Source organism: Pogoniulus pusillus, chromosome 8 (assembly GCF_015220805.1).
Source record: "Pogoniulus pusillus isolate bPogPus1 chromosome 8, bPogPus1.pri, whole genome shotgun sequence".
NCBI classification, from domain to species: Eukaryota; Metazoa; Chordata; class Aves; order Piciformes; family Lybiidae; genus Pogoniulus; species Pogoniulus pusillus.
Genome location: NC_087271.1, coordinates 16175961 through 16189173, shown reverse-complemented (window position 1 = coordinate 16189173; position 13213 = coordinate 16175961). Strand labels below are relative to the sequence as shown.

At 42.7% G+C, this 13213-nt stretch overlaps 1 protein-coding gene across 1 annotated transcript in view; it reads right to left on the bottom strand.

Annotated features, from left to right (window-relative positions):
* Positions 1 to 13213, bottom strand: part of LOC135177798 (loricrin-like) — a 37237-nt gene that overhangs the window by 7572 nt on the left and 16452 nt on the right. Inside the window, exons 21-30 of the mRNA XM_064148256.1 lie at positions 12235 to 12276; positions 9815 to 9853; positions 9063 to 9101; positions 8324 to 8362; positions 7922 to 7960; positions 7180 to 7218; positions 5210 to 5248; positions 4374 to 4409; positions 3654 to 3683; positions 948 to 986 (exon numbers count right to left, since the gene is read on the bottom strand). Of these exons, the coding sequence (XP_064004326.1) occupies positions 948 to 986; positions 3654 to 3683; positions 4374 to 4409; positions 5210 to 5248; positions 7180 to 7218; positions 7922 to 7960; positions 8324 to 8362; positions 9063 to 9101; positions 9815 to 9853; positions 12235 to 12276 (381 nt within the window). The remainder of the gene's footprint in view (positions 1 to 947; positions 987 to 3653; positions 3684 to 4373; positions 4410 to 5209; positions 5249 to 7179; positions 7219 to 7921; positions 7961 to 8323; positions 8363 to 9062; positions 9102 to 9814; positions 9854 to 12234; positions 12277 to 13213) is intronic.

Here is a 13213-nt window from a genome sequence, read left to right as displayed (position 1 = left end):
GCTATTCTGAGACCCCACCTGGAATAGTGCATACAGTTCTGGAGCCCCCAACACAAGGGGGACATTGAACTGTTGGAGCAAGTCCAGAGGAATCAATAAAGATGCTCAGAAAGCTGCAGCAGCTCTGCTATGCAGACAGGCTGAGAGAGCTGGGGCTTTGCACCCTGGAGAAGAGAAGGCTTCCAGGAGACCTTGGAGTGGCCTTCTAGTATCTGAAGGGAGCTACAGGAAGGCTGGGGAGAGACTATTTACAAGATCTTGTAATGACAGGACAAGGAGTAATGGGTTTAAACTGGCAGAGGGGAGCTTTAAACTGAATGTTAGGAAGAAGTTCTTTACGGTGAGGTGGTGAAACACTGGCATAGGTTGCCCAGGGAGGCTGGGGATGCTCCCTCCCTGGAGGTGTCAAGGTCAGGTTGGTCCTTGATGGTCTACCGAGATTTCTTGACAAACTAAGTCTACAAAAGGTACATAGTGAACTGCTTGAAATAAGAGACTTGAATTGCAGCTGTAGATGAGCATAATTAGCATTGCTGTGGGTAACACCCCAGAATTTAGGTTTGCAAAGCAACATCTGTATTTTCTCTCACATTTCCAAGTGTTTAATATAAACAAATTAAAAAAGAAAGGCTAAGCTCAATATAATTGAAAAATAGCACAGAAAGTAGACCTCGAACCAGTGTCTCAGGAATGTGAAACATAAAAGTGGTTAATTGCAATGATCACTTGAGATAAGAGGCATTCCGAGGTAAAACAACTAAATGGTGATCTGTGTAGTTCATGCTACTTCATTTCACTTACTGAGAAATGGTCCCTGTTTTCAGGTGTTTATTGACAGTAAAATGATTTTGGAAGCCTGACTGGTAAGAAAATGCACTGCACCACATTTTTCATTTAATAAACAGCAAGCAGGAAGAAAATCTTGAAAGCAAAGAAAAGTTGCTTGCCTGTCCACTGTACTGAGTGCTCCCAGAATATGGTGAACCCTGGAAGAAGAATGTGAAATCCTTTATAAATAATTGTTTTAAATACCAGCTAGCATGAAAAAACCCAACCACCCCTGGATCTAATCAGAAACATACTCATGACACTGATGAACTAGGAGAACTTTACACAGTTTTTAATGCAGTGGCAAATGGCTGCTTACCCACATATTGTGTTAGTGGTTTATGCAGTGAGCTGAACATTGTTAAATTATCCTTATTTCTTTGAAGTGAGAAAGCTTCTGTAACCATAAATTAAAATCTTGGCTCCAGTCTATAGAAAAGTGTAACTTAAATGCCATGAGTGATTCAATAAAAAACATATATGCTCTCTAGAGTTATTGTCTCTATCTCTGTGACTGAACTGAACTGAATATTTAATGGGTTCCAGGCCAATATGGCAACTGAGTCACATTTATTCCTGAGGAACAGACCTGTGTTTAAATATAAAAGCTGCATTGCCTACCTGTCCACCATGGTTCCTGCTCCCTCCGAAAAAGCCCTGTATTCAACAAAAATTAGCTGCTTACTCTGTTAGATTCAATGCCGTGTAGAGGAAAGCTGTGATCAACTCATTTACACTGACTACTGGCATGCTTTTGAATTTGGTTGATTAAACAAATAAAGGATTTAGTTTTGATTCATCCTTGTTCCTTCACATAATTTGCTTGCATAAAGAAGTGAGATGGTAATGTGGAGGTTGCTTTCAGCACTTCTGATTCTCAGCAGTGGCTTCTACACCATTACATCAGCAAAATCATGCCACCAAGCGCCACATTAAATCTTTTCTTAAAGACCTCCAGGGATGGTGACTCCACCACCTCCCTGGGCAGTCCATTTCAGTGTCTAATTCCCATTTCCATCAGGAAGTGCTTCGTAATATCCAACCTAAACCTCCCCTGGTGCAGCTTCAGGTCATGCCCTTTCATCCTGTCACAAGTTGCCTGGGAGCAGAGCCTGACCCCCACCTCACTACAACTACCCTTCAGGTAGTTGTAGAGAGTGACAAGGTCCCCCTGAGTCTCCTCAAGGCTGAACACCCCCAGTTCCCTCAACCTTCCCCTCCAGTCCTTTCCCCAGTCTTGTTGCTCTCCTCTGGCCCCACTCCAGCACCTCAATATCTCTCTGGCAGTGAGGAGCTCAGAGCTGCACACAGTGCTGGAGATGAGGCCTCTCCAGCACCAGTACAGGGCAGAATCACATCCCTGGTCCTGCTGACCACGCTATGCCTAATACAGGCCAAGATGTCATTGGCATTCTGTGCCATCTGGGCACACTGCTGACTCATGCCCAGCCAGTTTTCATCCAGCACTGCAGGTCCCTCTCTGTCAGGCTCCTCTCCAGCCACACGTCCCCAGTCTGTAGCTGCATGGAGTTATTGTGGCCAAAGTGTAGGAGCCTGCACCTGGTCCCGTTGAATCTCATCCCATTGACCCAGCCTGGCCAGACACTCTGCAGCATCTTCCTACCCTCCCAGAGACACCATGAGCATAAAGGGTTTGCTTGATTTCATAATCTGACAAAGAGAAGCTTTGGTTATACTGAGACAACAGATAACTGAACCCTGTCTCTAAAGTAAATGACCTTAATTTCAACAAGACAGAGTGTGGGAAGTTGTTTTGGTTTTTAATGTTTACAGAAGACTAGCAAATATACCAACTAGATAGAAGAATTGAAATAGTTTTAATTTCTGGAACATGTTGCTCTGATTCCACTTGGAAAAGAATACTGGGCCAAGATTTTTATGTCTAAGTTTTCCTACCTAATAACCATCATAATAGAGGCAGTATTACACATGTATCCACCTTTTAGGAAAGTCACAAGCCTCTCTTAGCAACCAAAAGAAATTAAACATTTTGCAGCTGCTTTTAATGTCTGGATATTGTGCTGAGTTAGCCTTCCTTTAATAGAGATGGTGGAGAATGTTACTAATTCGTTAATGTTGGAGTGTGTCCAGAGAAGGGCCACAAGGATGATCAGGGGCCTGGAACTGCTTTCCTATGAGGACAGACTCCTATGAAAGAGTTGGCTTGTTCAGTCTGGAGAGGAGAAGGCTCCAAGGAGGCCTTATTGTGGCCCTCCAGTATCTGAAGGGGGCCTACAGGAAAGCTGATAAGGGACTTTTTAGTGTGTAAGGTAGTGATAGGACTTGGGGAATGGATCCAAGCTAGAGAAGGGCAGATTGAGATTAGACATTAGGAAGAAGTTCTCCACCATGAGGGTGAGACACTGGCACAGGCTGCCCAGGGGGGTGGTGGAAGCCTCATCCCTGGATGTTTTAAAGGCCAGGCTGGATGTGGCTGTGGGCAGAATGGTCTAATGTGAGGTGTCCCTGTCCATGGCAGGGGGATTGGAGCTAGATGATCCTTGGGGTCCCTGACAATTCTGTGATTCTATAATCCAGGGTAGGGAAAGTGTGATTTATTTCCCCTTTCTTCCTTTGGTAGCTAATTTTTAATATAATGCTACAACTGCAAGTCATTTAATTTTTTTTTTCCTTAGCAGGTTAATAATTTGTCCTTATAGCACAATGTGAAAAAAACAAACCCAAACAACTTTCATCATACAAATAAATTCACAGACAGAATTATTTAAAAATATATACTTCCTTGGGAATTTTCCAGGATGTATACAGACCATGAAAAACATACAAAGACAGAGGATACTTACTGGACTTGCACCGGGGCACACACATCCACCCTGTATAAAACACAACCAAACTTATTTTCCTGTCTGTATGACTGGGAGAGGCCTCAGAGCTTGGTGAGTCTGTGATTTACTAAGTCAATCTAAACATTAGTTTCTTCTCTCTCCACTATCCTTGCAGACTGGCTGTGCACTTACTGGTCAAGTTTTTTAATGTAGTCTTCTAATTTCTCGTTTAAAATTTACAGTAAATATCTTACTCACCAAAAAGATGACTAAAGGATCCTGAGTAGTGCTAAAGAAAATATTTTGGTTTGTTTGCTGGATTTTTTTTAACCTTGGAGGTACCAGAGCAGCTGGAATACATGCAGTACTCTTCCATGCTACAGCTGTTTAAGAAAACACTAAAGAGGACATGCAATGGAAGCCTCCTAGGTGATTTTACTCTGATAAAACCAAGAGGCAGACAGGGCTTCAATATCTCACTTTCCAGATTCAGTCTGCATGAAATGTGTAGTGCCAAAGTAGGTGCAGAAGCTTAAATAAAACTGCTCTTCAGTTACTACTTGCTACTCTGGCCTGCAGGACTTCTGAATGATATAGAAAAGGAAGATAATGTGTTCCTGAGGCTTCAGTCAACAAGGACAGCAGTGAAGTGAAACAGTTCTTGTGAAGGAGAGATAGGCAAAGTAAGTGGTGAGTGACTCTAGTACAGCTGGACAGTGTGGAAAAATAAAGGCATACCTGCCCACCAGACTGTCTGACTCCTGAAGGAAATCCCTGGAAAAAAAGAGCAGTTAATGATTTCTGTGTTACTGAATAACATGATCACTTGTTCTCTGTCATCTTTAGTCTTTCAAATTGCTTCTGTTTAAATACAACAACTACAAAAAAGGATTTTTAGAACTACAATCTGGTTAAGAAAGCATTTCCGTGCAAGCAGGTCCCTGTATTATTTGTTCATACTATGATCTGATGTTTGTCCCAAACAGACCCATACTTAGCAATTCTCACTTATTTTGGCTAAAAGCTTTTCTTTCTTAGAATGTTCCTACTTTGGGAAAGGGAAAAAAAAAGGGAGTTAGTTTTCCTAATGAATGGTGAACCAAAACTGCAAATACTATGAAAGCAGAAGTTTTACCTGTCCACTATACTGACTGCTTCCTGAAGAAGCTATACCCTAAAGAAATGAGAAAGCATTTATAGCTGTTGCACATTATTCTGACCTATTGCAGCAAAACACAATCATATTTGGCTTGCAGGGAGTTAAATGTCACAGGAATGCAAACTCTTATTTTCTAACCATCCTGAAATCTGTTGGCCTTTAAGAGAACAATAAAGCTGATGCCAAAGTCAGCTTTATGCAGGTATGCATACTGCTGCTGCATTGGATTGTGTGTGCATAGCAGCCTTCTATGTTTTACTTTCCTTAGTGGGCTGACACAACATATATTCTTCTCTTCTGCCTAAATGTTGTGTTCTGCCAGCCACCCCTTTATGAAAGATTCTGTTTTTGACAGAAGAACAGGGAAAGGTGAACAAGGAGAAAAAAAATGCATAAAAAGAAAGGCAGTTCTCACCTGTCCTCCATAGTGGCTGCCACCTGAGAAATATGGAGCCTGAAGCAAAGGTTCCAATTACTTCTCTGTTAAAAATGTCTTTAAGAATTTTTGAAAGAAAAACTATTTTTCTTTCTCTGTTGTACAGTAAAAGATTACAGAAACATCCAACCTGTTTGTTTATGTGTTCTATGCAAATTAGGAATGGTCTGTTACACACAAATCTTCCTTACTACCGAGTCTCAGCTATTAGGTTTACATAATTAGTTTTGTCAGACTGCCTTTGGCCTGAATATCTCTTTCTCCTCTAATGAGCTCTCCAATAAATCTGACAATATATTTTACCAGAGCCCAAGGACAGGTTTGTTAAGGATTTCACCCCATATTAAGGGCTATACCACCAGGCAGCACTAGAAACCCTATATATAATCTTATATTTCACAAGGGCACAGAATATTTCTTAATAACTCCTGACCTCTCCTGTTACCCTCCTGAGAGATACTGCTTCTCTAATATCAACTCTGATATTGTATTTTGGACCTTTGCAGCACCTCTGCTATGATGACAGGCTGAGGGAGCTGGGGGTGTTCAGTCTGGAGAGGAGACAGCTCCAAAGAGACCTAATAGCAGCCTGCCAGTACCAGAAGGGGGCCTACAGGAAGGATGGAGAGAACTGTTTACAAAGGGCTGCAGTGACAGGACAAGGGGCAATGGGTTCAAGCTTGAGAAGAGCAGATTTAGATTGGATGTTAGGAACAAGTTCTTTATTATGAAGGTGGTGGAGCACTGGAACAGATTGCCCAGGGAGGTGGTTGAGGCCCCTTCCCATTCAAGGTGAGGCTTGATGGGGCCCAGAGTGACCTGGGCTGGTGGGGATGTCCCTGCTGACTGCAGCTGGGGGTGGACTAGATGACCTCTAGAGGTCCCTTCCGGCCCAGACCATTCTATGATTCTATTTTCCTGAAGAAAATGTCCAGAGAAGGGCCATGGAGATGATCAGAGGGATGGAGCACCTCTCCTATAAGGACAGGCTGAGAGAGTTGGGGTTGTTCAGTCTGGAGATGAGAAGGCTCCCAGGAGGCCTTATTGTGGCCTTCCAGTATCGGAAGTGGGCTACGAGAAAGCTGGGGAGGGACTTTTTAGGGTGTCAGGTAGTGATAGGACTGAGGGGAATGGATCCAAGCTAGAGAAGGGCAGATGGAGATTAGACATTAGGAAGAAGTTCTTCACCATGACGGTGAGACACTGGCACAGGTTGCCCAGGGGAGTGGTGGAAGCCTCATCCCTGGGTGTCTTTAAGGCCAGGTTGGGTAACCTGGTCTAGTGTGAGGTGCCCCTGTCCATGGCAGGGGGAGCTGGAGCTAGATGATCCTTGAAGTCCCTTCCAGCCCTGACAAATCTGTGGTTCTGTATTTCATAGGTATAGCGAAATGAGGAATGCAATTTTTTCCACCCATGCCTTACCATTAGGACTAAGAAATCATGACAGCAGCAGAAGGGAAGTGCACAAGAAAGAGGAGGGCAGGTGGCAGGCTAGAACAAGGCCAGAAATGTATTTACTGTGATATAGCAGAAGCAGTGGCACTTCATAGTGTTGATATTCATAGAATGGTTTAGGTTGGAAGAGGCCTCAAAGACAATCTAGTTCCAACCCCTGCAAGAGGTGAGGACACCTCCCAGTGGAACAGGTCACTCGAGGTCTCATCCAGCCTGGCCTTGGACACCACCAGGGAGGGAGCAGCCACAACCTCCCTGGGCAACCTGTACCCATGTCTCACCACCCTCACTGTAAAGAACTTCCTAACATCTAGTTTAAATCTCCTCTCTTCCAGTTTAAACCCATTACTCCTCATCCTGTTCTATTGTTTCAGATGACAGCAATTTTGGATACCTAGTCAGCTGTTAGAGTTTGCTAAAACGTTGGGTTTTTTGGTCAATAGAAAAGTACCAAGTTTTGATGTAGATGCTGAATGTTAAAAAAAGATTCTCACCTGTCCTGCATACTGGGTGCCTCCTGGAGAAGGTGAACCCTGAATAAAAAGAATGAAATTATCTCTATATCCATGTCACAGTACTCATTTAAACCATGTTCCATACAAAGGAGAGATACCTAATTTATTAAAGTTCAAAACTGTGAGTCAACAGAACCAGACTGTGCAAGAGGGAGCAAGGTTCATCTGCATTTGCCATGAACCATCAGAAAATACCTGTCCTAACACCACTCCTATAGCTTTGAATCACAACACATTTATAGCCACCGTTTACTTTGCACCAGATTAAATAAAATATGAAGAAAAAAGTTAATAACATCAATATCTTGTAGTGGCCTTCCAGTATCTGAAGGGGGCCTACAGGAAGGCTGGGGAGGGACAAGGTCTTGTAATGACAGAATGAGGAGTAATGGGTTTAAAGTGGAAGAAGGGAGACTTAAACTAGATGTTAGGAAGTTCTTTCTGGTGAGGGTGGTGAGACATTGGCACAGGTTGCCCAGGGAGGTTGTGGCTGCTCCCTCCCTGGAGGTGTTTAGGGCCGGGTTGGATGAGGTCTTGAGCAACCTGTTCTAGTAAGAGGTGCCTCTGCCTATGGCAGGGGATTGGAACTAGATAGTCTTTGAGGTCCTTTCCAATCTAAACCATTCTCTGATTCTATGATACCCTTAAAGTGTATTTTTACATTGAGAACTACTGAGTCTCTTACATAAAGTTGTAAATGCTACAAGGGAAGAATTCTTACCTGTCCGCCATGCTGGCTGCCTCCTGAGGAAGGTGAACCCTGGGTAGTAACAAAGAACAAAACTGAAATTTCTTTACAGCCTTTAAATCATAGAATCATTTCATGATGCTTTAAAACATTTTGGTCAGCTTCACAGAGCACTACTTTATTTCAGAAAGAATCCTGCAGACTTCAGGAGCCAGTTGAGTCAACTGTGTAGCTCACATTCCATTTTTAATTAATCTTAAATGATAATCTTCCTCCTAACTTGTATTTAATCAAGTAGCACCAGAATGGTACAGAGAAAAATTAACTGAGAAGATTTTATATTAATAATCCTAAAGTAGACAGCTGGGTAGACAATGAATAAACTACAGGCTTGCATAGGTCAAAATTACAGAAGTGGAGAATATTAATGCTTACTTGTCCACCATATTGGCTGCCTCCATAAGAAGATGCCCCCTGAAAAAAATGTTGAAAATTAATTGTTCCTGAATATCTAAGTATTTGAGACATCTCTATTTTGTTATCTCACTGTTTGTTTGTAATTTCCCCAGAGTAAACGCTCTATTTTTGTTATCTTTGAATTCACAGTATTAGTAGAGAGCAGAGATCACTATGAAGTTTCTTCTGTCCAGAGAAGGGCCATGAGGATGATCAGAGGGCTGGAGCTCCTCTTATGAGGATAGGCTGAGAGAGTTGGGGTTGTTCAGTCTGGAGAAGAGAAGGCTCTGATACTGGCCTTCCAGTAACTGAAGGGGACAACAGGAATGCTGAGGAGGGATGCTTTAGAGTGTTGGGTAGTGATAGGACTGGGGGGGGTGGATCCATGCGAGAGGAGGGCAGATTGAGATTAGACATGAAGAAGTTCTTCAGCATGAGGGTGATGAGTCACTGGAGCAAGGTGCCTGGGAGGTGGTAGAAGCCTCATTCCTGGAAGTCTTTAAGGCCAGGCTGGATGTGGTTGTGGGCAACCTGATGTAATGTGAGGTGTCCCTGTCCATGGCAGGGGAGTTCGAGTTAGATGATCCTTGGGGTTCCTTCCAACCTTGACAATTCTATGACTAAATTGAGATAGCTATCTAGATAATCCTTTACTTGATAACAGCAGAACAATGGAAAGACAAATATATAACACAAAATATAAAAAGTAAGAGCTTACATGTCCACCATACTGGCTGGCTCCAGAAGAATATGAATCCTGTAAGAAATACCAACTCAGTGAATTATCTGTTGAAGGATTTCATTAGATCAAAACATGACTCTTCCAGGACAAGAGCAGAAAAGGAACAAGGTCAGAGTGAAGGGAGGTGAGCAGGACTTCATGTGTGTTTTAATAACTCCAGTTCAAGCCTGATAAGGTAAATTGGGGAAATATCTGAGTTCCTAAGCAAGGAAGGCAAAAAACTGCTGCTATGCTTGTGTGACTTGTTGGGGTGCTTAAAGCAGTGTTCTTTCAAGTTCTTTCTCTGCTCATCTCTGGAGTATGGCATTTCTTTATTTGGAAGCCTTAGTCCTGGCCCAAAGCTAGCAGTAAGACCTAACAGGACTCTGAGAAGCAAACTAAGCAAATTTACTGAAACATCGTACAACATGAGGTCTCTTTAAAGAGGAGGAGGTCAGATTTGGTTTTCTTTTTAATGGAGTGAGGTCCCCAAGGAATCAAAAGTGCTACCTTTTGATTCTTTCCATACACCTCTTTTTGGTGTGAGCATAATTATGGAAGTTTCACAAACACAAGAAGTCATTGTGCAGGTATTTTTAGGACATATCACACTCAATGATTAATTTAATTTACTGAGGGTTTGCTCTTTAAACACAGTTCCCATGTAAAAACTGAATTGAATTGAGTTTGTGAAGAGCCACCATTTTCAGAAGTGGCAAGCTGGTTCTGCTTTTGGAACGAGTGCTTACTTGGCTACTGTACTGGCTGCCTCCAGAAGATGATGAGCCCTGAGGAAAGAAACCAACAAAACAAACCTGTTATTTTTCTTTATTGAGGCTGTTTTAAAGTTAAACCTCTTGAAGGACAGCAATATATACATTTCTATTTGAAACTTTTTTTGCTTGGCTTTAAAATCCACTAAAAATGTAGCTTTTCCTACTTTGCCCATACATGTAACACTTAGTGCGTACCAAAAGACTGTCTTAGAGCCCTTTCAGGAAGGAAATCCCAGTTATTTAACTTCAAAGAACCTTACTGAAGGAGTTTATTTCTCTCTGTTTAAAACCAGTACACTGAAGAATGACAGCCTGGCAAATAGATTTTAATATTCATTCTTGCAAAGTACTTCAGACCTTTTGATCCCTCTGAGCTTCCACAATATCTGCTAACCTCAAAAGGAAATGAAACTGGCTTGTGTTTAGTATATAATGTTAAGCATCTATCAGAAGTGTGTTCTTCATAAGGTTGCCCAGGGAGATGGTAGAAGCTCCATCCCTGTAAGATTTTAAGGCCAGGCTTGGTGTAGCTCTGGGCAACCTGATCTAGTGTGAGGTGTCCTGCCCATGGAAGGGGTGGGGTTGGAACTGGGTGATCCTCGAGGTTCCTTCCAGCCCTGACAATTCCATGCACACATCCAGTATGTAAAAGCCATTCTCCCATGCTGAGGTACTGTGTGCTTCTGCACTTTAAAGTACAGATGAAGAATGTGACTTTGAGACAAAACTCCTGACAGTCCCCAATCAGTGTAAGTTTGTTTAGCATTCTGGAGTGGTGTTGGAGTGAATTAATTGGATGCCTTTCAGGTCAAACTAAATTGTAGACTATACTCTGGGGCACATTCAAGGTAGTAAATGGACTTTTGGTCTATGGGACCCAACCAGAGCAAACCCTTCCTGAAATATGTATAGCGTGAGCATCGGTCTATCAGCACTTACTGATTCACTCTGTAGAGAGTGAAACAATCCCAGCAGCTTGTAGAATATGTCAATGTAGACAAAACCACTGTGTTTTCTGGCTTTATATACAATTGACAGATTCTAAACTGCTGTCCAAAGACAGCCAAGTCAGTAAAAAGCAAAAAAAAAAAAGCAGTCTCAGTTGGAAACTTCAAAAGAGATAAATTCCAGCATCAACAATGTGATGGATTTAGAAGGCGGGAGGGTAAGAACATTTTCCTGCCTGCAGATACATGCATGTTGCTCTTTCCTGCAATGGAGCATAAGGCCAGTCTCATTTATCATGGAGCATTCACTGCTGCCTGGCACATTTGCATCGCTGTGTCCAAGGCAGCTTTACTGCAGTTAGCAATCAGGTAGCCACATCACAGTTTTGTGCTATATACAAAAACACAAAGGCTTTCCCATCCTTTAGTGCAGCCCATACAGAGCTCCCTTAACAACCTTGACAGGCTGGAGAAATGGGCCAGTGCCAAGTGCATGAGGGTTCAACAAGTCAAAGTGCAGTGTCCTACACCTGCACCAGGCCAATCCCAGGCACAGATATAAACTGGGTACAGAGGGGGTTGAGAGTAGCCCTGAAGAGAAGGAGTTGAGGATATTGATAGATGAGAAGCTCAACATGATCTGGCAGTGCCCTCCTGGAGCCCAGAAGGCTAGTGGTATTCTGGGATGCACCAAGAGGAGTGTGGCCAGGAGATTCAGAGAGGTGACTCTCCTCCTTGACTCTGCTCTTGTGAGACCTCACCTCAGATGCTGCATCCAGTTCTGCTATTCTCAGAGGAATATATATCTGTTGGAACAGGTCCAGAGGAGGGCAACAAAGATGATCCAGGGGCTGGACCACCTCTGCTGTAAGGATAGGCTAAGGGAACTGGGATCATTCCGCCTGGAGCAAAGACTCCAGAGGGGGCTTATAGCTGCCTTCCAGTACCTGAAGGGATCTTACAGGAAGGCTGGAGAGGGACTTTCTACAAGTGTCTACACACAGGACAAGGGGAAATGGATTTAAATTGAAGGAGATTAATTTAGGTTGGATCTTAGCAAGAAATTCTTTACTACAAGGGTGGCAAAACTCTGGAATGGATTGTCCAGAGAGGTTGTGGATGCCCCCTCTCTAGAGATGCTCAAGGCCAGATTGGATGGGTCCTTAAGTAACCTGGACTAGCTGAGAGGTGCCCCTGCCCATGGTGGGGAGGTTGGGCTAGACGATCTCTAAGATCTCTTCCAGCCTAAGCCGTTCTGTGATTCTAAGAATCACTCAATTGTAAGTGCTGCATGGATGTCCTTTGTGTGTTCTTAGTTGTATCTCTGATAGGTTATTTTCACACCTGCATGACTTTTGTAAGCTCCTGACTCTTTTTACCCTTGCTAGCCATTCTAATGGTAAAACAAACACAGAGTACACTTAAAAGCTGGCGAACATTGCTTACATTTGCAGCAGAATCACTTCTGGCTAATGCAGGGGATCCACCCTGTAAGGGAGAAGGGAAAAGAAAGAAAAAAAAACCAATTAAGAACTGCCCTTTGTCTTTGACCATAAATGAGACAAAACTTTAGGATGCCTGTTCTATGGCATTTTAAAGGAAGAATATAAGTCTGAAATCAAATTACATCTACACCTCATTTATCTTTCTTAATTTGCTAAGATAGCAGAGAGCCTTTCTTGTCACCATAAGTGACGATCTTGTTTTGTTTCTACCCATGACTCATTGCCTAGAACTGCCCAAGGTGCAGCTCTTACCTACTACATGTCACTTGACTGCATCTTATTTGCCTTGGGAAGCTTCTTAGGCTTTAAATATGTAGCCTGAAAAGCACAAATGGAAATGGCTCAGGGGTTTTATTGTTTTGGGTTGTTTTTTTTGATGGGCTTTTTTCATGTTTGTATTATTATTTGGTAAGCTTTGATTTCTGAGACAGCTTTTTATAGCTGGCAGTTTTGCAGGCTCAATGTTATTTTAGATTGATTTTTTGGGTTTTATTTTATATTTTGTCAATTAATTCCACTATTTAATGCAATCTCTTTTATTGGTGTTTCTTAGAAGACATACTCATATCTGGAAACACTGCATAGTAACTTGAAGTCACTGCTCAGAGAATACAATTGCTGCCAACTTTTGGTGTTCCTAGCTTGTGTCAGAAACACTGTGGCCTGCAGGACTAAGGAAGTGGTTGTCTCCATGTACTCATCACTGGTGAGGCCTCGGCTTGAGTGCTGTGTTCAGGCTTGGGTCCCTCACTACAAGGATGCTGAGGTGCTGGAGTATGTTCTAACAAAGGCTGTGAAACTAGTGAGCTGTCTAGAACACAAGTCTTATAAGGAGAGGCTGAAGGAACTGAAGTTGCTTAACATGGAGAGAAGGAGGAGAGGGAAGACCTCATTGCCCTCTACAACTACCTGGAAAGGAG